Source organism: Pseudonaja textilis, chromosome 1 (assembly GCF_049901715.1).
Source record: "Pseudonaja textilis isolate UNSWEBS1 chromosome 1, rPseTex1.2, whole genome shotgun sequence".
In the NCBI taxonomy this organism is placed as follows: domain Eukaryota; kingdom Metazoa; phylum Chordata; class Lepidosauria; order Squamata; family Elapidae; genus Pseudonaja; species Pseudonaja textilis.
This window is the reverse complement of record NC_141990.1, coordinates 39,262,335-39,274,475: the sequence shown is the minus strand read 5'-3', so window position 1 is coordinate 39,274,475 and position 12,141 is coordinate 39,262,335. Positions and strand designations below refer to the sequence as shown.

Here is a 12,141-nt window from a genome sequence, read left to right as displayed (position 1 = left end):
AGCAATTAATCTGACTGAGGAGGCCCTTGCCAACACACTCTTCCATATGGATAGCGTTGATCCAACTGCCTACTGAAACTCCTTTGGCTAATGGATGATTTCCTGGCCAGAATGCAGATGGCCTGCAGCTACTTCAAGAGAACTCATAAAATGGTTTGGCTTTAAGATTGATGGCTTGATAATTTTGCATCTTCCAAACTATTATACATGAAACTAATAGAAATAGTGCTGTTTTAAGCATTCTGAATATGGCTTGGATCACATCTCCAAATATATGATTCTGGTAACCAATTCACCATGGATGGTTTGTGTAACTTTTATTCTTTATGTCAGTTGGGACCCAGTTCCTGAGCATTCATAGGAATAATGGCTAATTTCCTGCCAGATCTCCAGACCTGCCCTTGGAGGTTGATGAGAACACATAGGGTTCTGGTGGTCAAGGGAGGTCAGGTACTAGAACACTATCACTATAGGATATACTGTAAACAGAATTTTGAAAGCCTGACTGAGTTTGCTCGCTCTTATATCAAAGAGAGTCAAGCCAGATTTATCTTGAGTTTCTTTCTCACCTATTTTCTTTCCCAAAATTATGTGGATCTTTACTTAACTATTTTTACATTTCTTCCTCAAGGTTATCTCCATATTCCTCAGAACAGGTTGCCATGGTACCATATATTTTCCAGCTGTATCTTCCCCTGACACATCTTTCTCTACACTCAGGCAAGGTTAGCAGGTGGCATCAGTGTTATATTGGGAATCCTAATCAATCATTATCCAGAAAAGCATAGCCCTTGTGAGTGAGAAATGCAGTGAAATGTCAAATTTGCTTTGCTCTTAGAATATATAACACATTGACGGACTATTGTCTGTGAACAATTCCCAGCTATTTCCACAGTCAGCTACTAACCCTTTGTTAATGACTATTTCCATTTTTAATGGGGTTATTCAGAAGTTGCTGCTGAGATTACCAGAAATCAAATAATATGAGATGTATTAGTCCTGTAACTGGAAACTATTCATGTACCAAGATTACAAACAGGAAAACAAACAGGAAAACCTATGTTTTCCAGGAAAAATTTTTTGGGATGCCCCTTCTGATGAGCCTCAAAGAATAAATTATCAACCTCAATGCCTTATTATTACTAATGCTATTACATTAGGTGCTACTACAACTAGCACCTTCTCCTAAGCAGTCATTTGGAATGAATAAATACACTTCCTATTAGATCTTCTGTTAGATTGTACACAACTTGAATGTGATGAATCAAAGTACAGTGTGAGATAATGTCAAAGTAGGGAATGAAAAGGATGTATGCTTCAACAATAGACTTTTAGTTAATAGGAAATGTGCTGTGCCATGGTCTCATATAAGTATGGTCCTGAATGTATAACAAACATCAACCCTACAGATATTGCATTGTGCTACAGGTTTGATGGATGCAGGAAGACATTCCAGAAAAATACTAATTCTTAAGGATGTATAAGTGGAGATAGTCATGAACTGCCAAAAGGCAATCAGGATGTCCAGGTGAACATGTGATATTCTAATGTTCTGGACCTCCCTGCTTGCAGGGAAGAATAATAAAATTATATCTGTTGCTATCTATATACAGGAGATGGGAGCAAGGGGCCTTCAACAATTGTCATAGTACCTGGTAGAGTGGACATTTGGTCATCTCAATAAGCTTCGCAGAGTGCCTTTGTCTTCAGTGTCAAGCTATAATAACTTCTAGCCAATGTCTCCACATTTTGCTTGTATGCATTTAGCATTTCGGCTATGTACTGTATTGTGGGCATGGACTGCCAAGGCTATGCTATGCTATTTAACACATAAACCTGCTAACTCAGTTACGTGTCACATAGAGCATCAATGTGTCCTGAGATGTATGAAACCCCTCACAGCAGAGCACAATGAAGAAAGCAAATTTCAAAAATTCAGTTTCTTTAAAAAAAAAAAACAAGTAAGGACAGAATCTTGAAAATTATGATAGGAGTTCCCCAATCTAATTGAATAAGCCGAACCACCTTGAAATGTTTTGAATATTTTCTTAACTTTTTGAAACCTGGACTGGGCTGCCATTTATAAGAATAGCTATTAATGAATTTCTCTCCTGTCTGTTGGATGTCTAGGTCCAACTTTTCTCCTGTTACTTTCTCCGCTGTCCCAGTCTCCTACTGGTAGCTAGCATGTGCCCTATTATTCTATTCATTCTCTCATATTCCCTTGTCCTCTTCTCTTATGTAAGGCTTGAACAGAGCAGAAAGGCTACCTCCCTTGATCTGAGCTTCTTGACAATAAAGAAAGGTATCCTTCCAAGGTGTGGCTGTCCTTTGTTCATTTTTTTTGGCCAGATCAAAGGGAATAGTTAAAGAGTGGGAGGGGAAAACTAACATTTGACATTTTATTAGAGAGCCTTGAATACCACCTGCAAGGGATGGGTTTAAAGGAGTGAGGGAGGAATGAAGGAAAAATATACTGTAGAGTAGGTACAGATGAGAAAGAAGATAGGGTAGCAAATGGAAGTGGATAATAGAAAGGGATGTTGTCAAATTAGAAGAAAGCAGGATATATGGACAGTGTGTAAATGTTACACATTTTGGTGTTTCTTAATGCTCAGACCAATTTTATGGCTTCCCCCTCCCCACATTAGTGCAAGCCTAGCCAAAGGGGAAGGGGTGATTTACATCTCAAAGCCTTTGTCAGTATTCCAAGGAACATAGGATGGTGGAGATAATCAGTGGTAGGATTCAAATAATTTAACAACCGGTTTTCTGCCCTAATGTTTTTCCAAAAACTAGTTCACCAAATGGCTCAGAAAGTTTAACAACCGGTTCTCCTGAACTGGTGCAAATTGGCTGAATCCCAGCACTGGAGGTAACCAAGGCAGAAGGATGGGTTGGATTCTGGATTCTACAAACAGTAGCACTATCTGATTAACCTAATTATCTGGAACAGGAACCAGTAATAGTTAATCTGGCTGGATGTGTTGTGTCAGTAAGACCCATGTTTTCACTGGTCATACTGTAACTGTTCACTAAATAGACTAAAGCAAAAACCAGTCAAAGAAGACATGGTGGCACAGTGTTTAGAATGCAGAATTGCAGGCCAACTCTGCCACAACCAGGCGTTTGATTCTGACTGGCTCAAACTTGACTCAGCCTTCCATCCTTCTGAAATCAGTAAAATGAGGACTGAGATTGTTGCGGGCAATATGCTGATATTTGTAAACCACTCAGAAAGTACTGTACACAGAGGTGGTATTCAGCAGGTTTTGACCAGTTCTAGAGAACCAATAGTGGAAATTTGGAGTAGTTCGGAGAACCGGCAAATGCCATCTCTGACTGGAGATTTTACACTATTCTTCCCCTGCCATGCCCATGAAGCCATGCCCATAGAACTGGTAATAAAAACATTTGAACACCACCACTGACTGTAAAGCACTATGGAGAGATATATAAGTCTAAGTGCTATGTTGCAATATCACCCAATGATCCAATGATACCATACCTGCCAGGTAACATGTGTAAAGCTATGATTGGTCAACATAGTGAGGCAGGTAACAAAACAACCAACAACACGTGTAAAGCTATGATTGGTCAACATAGGTATTACCTTATATGGTCAGTATGCCTTATATGGTCAGTTTCCTTATATGGTCAAATATGCAAATACATAGCCTTATATGGTCAAATGTACCCAAAAGGAATGTTTCCTCACACACCCTAAACCCCACCCTAAACTTGCACAATAAAAGAGAGGGGCAAAGTTTGCTCTGGGCTTCCTCCCCCAAGAACATGCCTTTGTGTCCTTGTCTTCATTGCCTCTGCGAGAGAAGCCCGCCCGGGCAGTCGGTCCGGGCGTGGGCTACCAGCTGACCCCTCATCCCGGCACGGGACCCGCAACTCATCAACTGGTGACCCCGACGTGCAACACGTGTAAAGCTATGATTGGTCAACATAGGTATTACCTTATATGGTCAGTATGCCTTATATGGTCAGTTTCCTTATATGGTCAAATATGCAAATACATAGCCTTATATGGTCAAATGTACCCAAAAGGAATGTTTCCTCACACACCCTAAACCCCACCCTAAACTTGCACAATAAAAGAGAGGGGCAAAGTTTGCTCTGGGCTTCCTCCCCCAAGAACATGCCTTTGTGTCCTTGTCTTCATTGCCTCTGCGAGAGAAGCCCGTCCGGGCAGTCGGTCCGGGCGTGGGCTACCAGCTGACCCCTCATCCCGGCACTGGGACCCGCAACTCATCAACTGGTGACCCCGACGTGATCGCCTTCACGTCCCCTTCACAACGTGCTCCTTTTCTAGGGAGGCGTCGCCCTGACTCCTGTACTACGCCACTGGGCAACAGCAAAGCGCATTCGTAAGTATGGGCTCCCCACTTTCCAAAGTTCTGTCCAAGCATGTGGATGAACTTCATTTTTTAGTCAGGAAGGCCAATGCTCTGCAAAGAACTAATGGCATGACAGTCTTTCCTCTTTCAAGGAAAGCTATAATATCTTTTCTCCTCTATCTTTAAAAACATTGCCCAGCTTATTCCGAGGATGGCACTCTTAAACGCTCCACATGGGAGAAAATTGGGAAATGGATCCATCAACCTCCTCGGGCAGCGCCACATATTCTCTGTACCTGGAGAGCGCTCATGGCTGCGATTGATATTTTTATCCTTCTTCTGATTCAACTTCGAATCAACAAGATTCCCCCCTCCTTCTTCCTTGCCTAATTCCCCCTGCTCTTCGGCAGCTTCCTTGCCCAATTCCCCCTGCTCTTTCAGCAACTTCTTTGTCTAATCCCCCACCTCCTCTTCCAGCAGAAACTTCACCCATCTCCTCTTTGTCTTCAAACACCCCCCGCCCCCCTCCCTCCTCCCCTTCAACAAAAACCTTACATCCTGCCTTACATTCCTCGCATTCCTCTCCCCCTCTTCCCCCCTCCCCTCCCTACAGCCTTTCAGCCTCAAAATCTTCCTTTACAAAACCTGACTCCTTCCCCTCTGATACCCCTCCCCCCTTGCTTCGTAATACCTTTCAGGAAGCCTTGATTCAAGGAAAAATAGATCCAGAGGACCTCTCTTGTTTTCCTAAGGTCCTCCAAGCCCCGGCAAGTGGTGGAAATGCAAATCCTGCTCCTCAATCTCTGCTTCTAACATCTTCCCAACTTGCCGCCCGCTCCACACAAACAGCTTTTCCTGTTCTGCTTTCAACTTCTATCATCCCAAACTCCTCTTTGATCATGGAAGGGGTGGTCGCTGCCCCCTTTCTTTATGACTCATCCGCTCTTAATTGCCTCTCTCTCAGAGGTGAAAGATCTTTTTCATTTCCTGTTAACACTACAGTAGCCACTCTTGTTATTGCAACCCTTTCCCCTCTATTCCATGCCCTCAAGGGCTTGATCGCATCATCCCCAACTGTCTGCTATCTTTGGCTATCTTGCCCACAGCTATTCTCTTCCAAACAGCCCCCAAAACAAAGAAGCTGTGCATCATCGAATGGCTTCACCTCCCTCACACTCCTAGCCATCACAGTTTTAACTGATGGCTCTAAAACTCATGGTGCTTGTGTCTGGTATGAACTGGCACAAGCAACTGACAATTAAGATGCCTCAACCTTCCCCTCTATTAGCAGGGGAAAGTCATAGTTATTTTCATCAAAACAAAAAGGCTCTGGTTAAACAATTTGGCATTTCTCTGCAGTTTGCAAGCAAAAACTTTTCCTCAAGGGATTAATCCCAGGGGCATAGAGGCTTGTGAGACATGGCAAATGGATGTCACTCAATTCTCACCTTTTGCCCCTTGGAAATACCTTCATGTGTCTATTGACACCTATTCAGGGTTCATCATAGCCACCCCTCAAAGGGGAGAAACGTCAAAGCATGTTATTAATCATTGTATTCGGACCTTCGTAGTGCTGGGATCGCCAAAAAATCTAAAAACAGATAATGCACCAGCCTATATCAGCTCTCAATTCTCTGAGTTCTGCTATCACTGGTCCATTATCCACAAGTTTGGGATTGCCTACAATAGCCAGGGGCAAGCTATTGTTGAAAGGGCTCATCAAACCTTAAAATTGGCATTGCAACGATACATGGGGTCAAAAGGCCTTAAGGGCCCCCCTAGCCTCCCAGTATTACAAAATGTGTTAAATGTTTGTCTGTATACGTTTAACTTCCTCAATCTCACTGGCACCCCTCCCCTGTCTGCTGCGTCTTGACACTTTACTAAACCACCTGTTCCCACTTCGAGACCACTAGTCTATTATAGACAGTTACCTGATCCTGCGTGGAAAGGACCTGCCGAATTGATCACCTGGGGTCGAGGCTACGCAGCGGTCCAGCTTCCTGACAGAACTCTTTGGGTTCCTGCAAGGTGTGTCCGCCCATATCACCGCCCACAACCAGCGGAGCCATCATCCGAAAAAGATGACAGCACTCCTCTTCTTCCTGCTTGGCTGTTCGTTTCGCTGGACTGATGGGACATCCACCAGCCTTAACGCCCACAAACCACACAACATCACATGGGTCATCAAGGACGCTTATGGGCAAATACTCAACTCTACAACTAATTACACCATGATTTCTTCCTATTTCCCCAAATTACATTTTGACTTTGCTGAAATGATTATGTATTATTGACAAAAAAATCATTTTGTATTCAGGTACAATTGTTTCCCAAAATTGATGTATATAACTCAGAAGATTTTGTTTCTTTACTAGAACCTAGACAATATAACCTTAGGGCAAAAAGAGAAGTAGTAACTGCTTTGATGCTAACTGTACTGCTGGGATTGGGGGCTTCTGGGACAGCCACAGGTATAGCTGGCCTTGTTACTTCTGATCAGCATCTTCGCCAGTTAAGTGCCACCATAGATGAAGATCTTAGAAGGGTCGAAAAATCCATTCTTGCCTTGCAAACTTCTCTTACCTCTTTATCTGAGGTGGTCTTACAAAACCGCAGAGGCCTAGACCTCTAGTTTTTGAAACAAGGGGGACTATGTGCTGCTCTTAAAGAAGAGTGTTGTTTCTATGCTGATAGCTCAGGAGTTGTCCTAGATTCCATGAAAGAACTAGACACCAGATTAAAAGAAAGAGAAAGGGAACGAGCTTCACATCATACTTGGTATCAAGGACTATTTAACCTTTCCCCATGGTTAACAACATTGTTATCTGCTATAGCTGGTCCACTTATCCTTCTCTTGTTGGCATGTACCATTGGACCATGTGTGATAGGTAAATTCTTAGAAATCCTTAAAAGAAAATTTGGCCAAATTGATTCGGATTTATACTCAAAACAAAAACAAATTAATGCGCTAATAGAGAAAAAAGGCCCTCTTGCAATTCTCCTCAGATTCCGATAACTCTGATAACGAGTTCACCAAAGATGCTGCCAAAGGGGAACCACGAATTCTCATGAACCTATGACAGGATGAGTCGGAGGACCTAGACTGGACATAACAGTGAGGATAGTGAGTAAATAGCCCTAAAAACAAAATAAAAACAGGGGAGATGTTGCAATATCACCCAATGATCCAATGATACCATACCTGCCAGGTAACATGTGTAAAGCTATGATTGGTCAACATAGTGAGGCAGGTAACAAAACAACCAACAACACGTGTAAAGCTATGATTGGTCAACATAGGTATTACCTTATATGGTCAGTATGCCTTATATGGTCAGTTTCCTTATATGGTCAAATATGCAAATACATAGCCTTATATGGTCAAATGTACCCAAAAGGAATGTTTCCTCACACACCCTAAACCCCACCCTAAACTTGCACAATAAAAGAGAGGGGCAAAGTTTGCTCTGGGCTTCCTCCCCCAAGAACATGCCTTTGTGTCCTTGTCTTCATTGCCTCTGCGAGAGAAGCCCGTCCGGGCAGTCAGTCCGGGCGTGGGCTACCAGCTGACCCCTCATCCCGGCACTGGGACCCGCAACTCATCAGTGCTATTGCTATTTCTGCTGCTATTATAACTTGGTTTACTATATGAATTCAAAAATTTTGTTTAATCATGTCTTCTGTCTTGAATTTTTTTTTCTGTTATGTTCAACACTCTAAATTTAAAAATAAAATCTATGCTGGGTATGTTATTTGTGCAACAGAAAGATACTAAATAATGCAGTCTACATAGATGAACTGCATTATATTGCATATACCTACTATATGGCAGGAAGCAAGAACCAGTATATTTGGCTATCCCTAGTTTGCACAGAATAATGTAAGCATGTTTCAGGTATAATGAACTGCACAAATAAGCTGATAACCTAATTTAAAATCCTATCTATATTACTACAAACTGTTATGTGAAAGATTTAATTGACCAAAGCCATGATGGGCAGCATAAACCAGTATCATAATCAGTATTTTCAATTTAATTATACACATGTTGTGCATTGACAATAAATGTTTGCCTCATCAGTATCAGCAATGGTTATGTCATATGGAAGATTATGGCTTAATATTAAAGAACACAAATTAACAAATGCAATGAGAGAAAAAAATACATTGTGTGTCTGAAATGAAGAGAAAAGATATAATCAATTTGAATGAAGATGGTCTGATCGTGTGGAGTGAATTGATGAATACATGCAGTGAAAATATAAATTATGAACGAAAAGATGTTATTTGGATAGTTTGCTTACAGAATAACTATTCAGCTTTTCCGATATGTATGATGTTGATGTATATCTAGTGGTTAAGGTGCAACACTGGAAACCAGAAAACTGTGAGTTCCAATCCTGCCTTGGCCATGAAAGCCAGCTGGATGACTTTGAGCCAGTCACATACTCTCAGTCCAACTCATTTCACAAGACTGAAAGTTGAGGGGAAAATAGGAGGAGGGAGGAGTATTATGTATGTTTGTTGCCTTGAGTTGTTTATAAAAATAACAACAGTGGATTAAAAACACTTTTTTAATCCCATTTTTATTTTTGTTACTCTTTTAGCCACAGAAATGGCCAGTTATAGAATCATTTACAACTGGTTCCCTGCTGAAGTTGCCTTAATGTTACCACTACACCATGAGGTTTTCAAAAAACCCTCTCTGACCACTCCAGTTTTCACAATTGAACCGCATGGAAATATATGACGATGAACCTAAAACACTCCTTGCACGGAGAGTTTCTAGAGCATTAAAGATTAAGCTGAGCTCCCGTTTTTATCGGGAGAGAAGGCTTTAAGGAGCCGCAAGATTTACCCGGAAGTTAAAAACTAGGAACACATCTTATTTTTTTCCTTTATCTATTCTGCGCTGCCGGCAACGGCATTGCTTATACTGGTAGCCATTGGCATCTTTCCGTTCCCACGCCGCTCAACTTTTTCGGTTGGGCGCTCGGCAAGAAAACCAGTTGGCTTAAAACCGGAAGTGCTTGGAACGGTGCGGGCTTTGCGCTTTTCTCTATGGCGGAATGAAGTTTCCTTCGTTTCTTCTCTAGCCTTGGCTGCCTTTCCATGGCGGCGTCGGGGGCGTCGGCGGTGCTTCGGAGCCTGGACGAGCCCGTTCCTCAGGACCTGCCACCGGCCACGGGGTTACTGGTGGCTCCGGCTAAGGGAGCGTGGGCAACGGCCTGCCCGAGCGGCTTTCTAGTGTTGGCTGTACGGCCGGCAGGGACGAAGTTGCAGCCGATACTGTTGTGCGCGGCACTGCTGGAGGCAGAAGCCTCGGCAGCGCCGGAATTGTGGCTGAGCCGGGCCTTCCTGAGGCGGCTGGGACTGGTGGCGGGCAGGACCGTGAGGGTCTGGCCTGTGCGGAGGCCGCCGCTGCTCGGCTGGGTGTTGCTGGGCTCATCCGCGGCGGGAACCGCAGGGCGGGCTCCTCGACCGTGGGCCGGCTCGAGCTCCAGCATCCTCGTACGGCGCGGGGAGTTCCTGCCCGGCTCGGGGCTGCGCGTCTTGGAGAGCCGTCCCGCTCTTCAGGGACTGCTGGGCATCGGCACTCGCTTGGCAGTGACGGAATGGCGAAACGGCGTGGAGGGCCAGGATCGGAGGGAGCTGCAGACGCCTCTGGTTTCCGCCTGGGCGCGCGGCGGGGAGCGGCTTGTGGCGGCGCAGCGGGGCCACCCTGCGCTGTGGGGAGGGGACCCCGTGGCAGACCAGTCTCTCTGGGTGACCCCTGGCTGTTTGCGCAGGCTGGGCCTCTTCCAAGGAGAATGGGTGGTACTGCGGAGGCGGGAGGGAGACTGGCCGGAGTTCACCGCCCCCCGTTTGGCCTCTGTGCAAGTTCTCAGGCCCCAGTGGTATTTCCCGCATGGAGAGAACGATGACGGCCCCCCCCAAGCCGCAAGGGGGGACGCCTTTCCGAACGAGAGTGCACTGATTCCTGCCAGTCTGGCTTTCAATCTCTCCTGCGATCCTTTGGAAGGGAGCCTCCTGACGATCCAGGTGGGTGTTGGCTGAGCAATAGACTTGCGAATACCTGTTAGTAGGGTGGAGTTGGAGATTTGAACATTAATTCCTCAGGGCAAGTTAAGTAATTGATCTATCTCAGGGGTCTCCAACCTTAGCAACTTCAAGACTTGTGGACTTCAGCTCCCAGAATTCCTCAGCCAGCTGGCTGAGGAATTCTGGGAGTTGAAGTCCACAAGTCTTAAACTTATTTATTTATTATTTATTTATTTTGACAAGCAATTATAAGATAACAGGTATAAGTATAAGCATAGTTATGGATACATGAAATGAATACATCTAAGAAAAATAAAAGAAATAATAAAAAAAGGAACAATAGGACAGGGATGGTAGGCAGGGGTTGGAGACCCCTGATCTATCTAGTATAATGTGATTAACTCAGAGGTGGCATTCAGCAGGTCCTGACCAGTTCTGGAGAACAGGTAGGCGAAATTTTGACTAGTTTGAAATACCACCTCTAACTGGCCCCGATCTCATCTATTCTCTGCCTCCCAAGTCTCAGCTGATCAACTGGGTCTTCTTTTGTTACCCTGCAAAAGGAGAAAGAGCTGGAAAGCAGGTTAGTAGGGTTGGAAGAGAATGGGGATTTTACAGTATCCTTCCCCTGCCATGCCCACCAAGCACGCCCACCAAGCAACACCACGCCCACCAAGCCACACCCACAAAACCGGTAGTAAAAAATATTGAATCCCACCACTGGATTAACTGTAGTCTTAGGATAGCATAAATGTTATCGAATTTAGATCAGCTCAATAGATCCCAGCTAAAGACACTTTGGGAGCTTTTTCTCGAGTTCCAAAACATGAATAGATTTGTTCGAAATCCAGGATTTCCCAAATTTTGAGGTATATCTCCCTTGGGGTGGCGAAGACTGAGCCCAGGCAAGATTCAAAGAACTTTTTAGTTTCATTGTTAGAATAAATCTACCTTTGCTAAAGTTTCATTGTATTGTTTTAATTGTTCGATTATGTTCATTTTAGTATTTGGATTTTTAGGGAAGGTGCATACTTTTAAAAGAGGTGTGATGGCAAAAGGTTTAGGAACTCCTGCTATAGTCATTTTCTTAGGTTAGGTTCTTTCCAGCAACCCACTTCCCAATATACAAACCACCAGTAAAGCTGCTTTAAAAAACAAATACAAAAGCCCATGTAGGATTTAACAAGTGTTTTGGAAAGTACCAATCAGGCATTGTGTGGACAGATTCTTCTAAGGAAGCCAGAGTTCATGCCAGAAAGATAATGGAATGGCTGCAGGAGAAAGGGCACTAGTCCCAGATAGTAAAGTGGAGGTTGGCAGGTGATGGCTTCCTGCTGCTTTATTTACAAGCTGAACAGATTTAAAAAGCTTTGAAAAAAAGGCCCTGTTATTTATAAGTCACAAATTATTGTCATAAATATTCCAAAGCAGATATATATTTTGTTAGTTTTATTTGCTAATGTTGTTTTCTTAGAGTGAGTGACTTAACAACTTTATGATGATCAGGTGTTATCTTTAAACTGAACTGGTGAGAAGTCTGGATTTTCCTCCTACTTTGGATACATGGGAATAGTGGGATGGCAGAGATCTATTGAACAGTGAACTGTGAGTTGAAGGGAGGAGAGGACACAGGAATCTCTGTTACTATTGCAGAAGATTCTGCTCTGCTGAATGACCATAGCTTTGGATATGATACAGGTAGTCCTCGAATTACAACAGTTCATTTAGTGACTGTTCAAAGTTACAA

General features: G+C 43.6%; 1 protein-coding gene across 2 annotated transcripts in view; it reads left to right on the top strand.

Moving 5' to 3' along the window:
- The first annotated feature begins 8,920 nt into the window (after positions 1 to 8,920).
- PEX6 (peroxisomal biogenesis factor 6) overlaps positions 8,921 to 12,141 on the top strand; it is a 29,043-nt gene continuing 25,822 nt past the window's right edge. For both annotated transcript variants that reach the window (XM_026695912.2, XM_026695911.2), the window contains exon 1: positions 8,921 to 10,394. In XM_026695912.2, the coding sequence (XP_026551697.1) occupies positions 9,465 to 10,394 (930 nt within the window). In that variant the 5' untranslated portion in view covers positions 8,921 to 9,464. The remainder of the gene's footprint in view (positions 10,395 to 12,141) is intronic.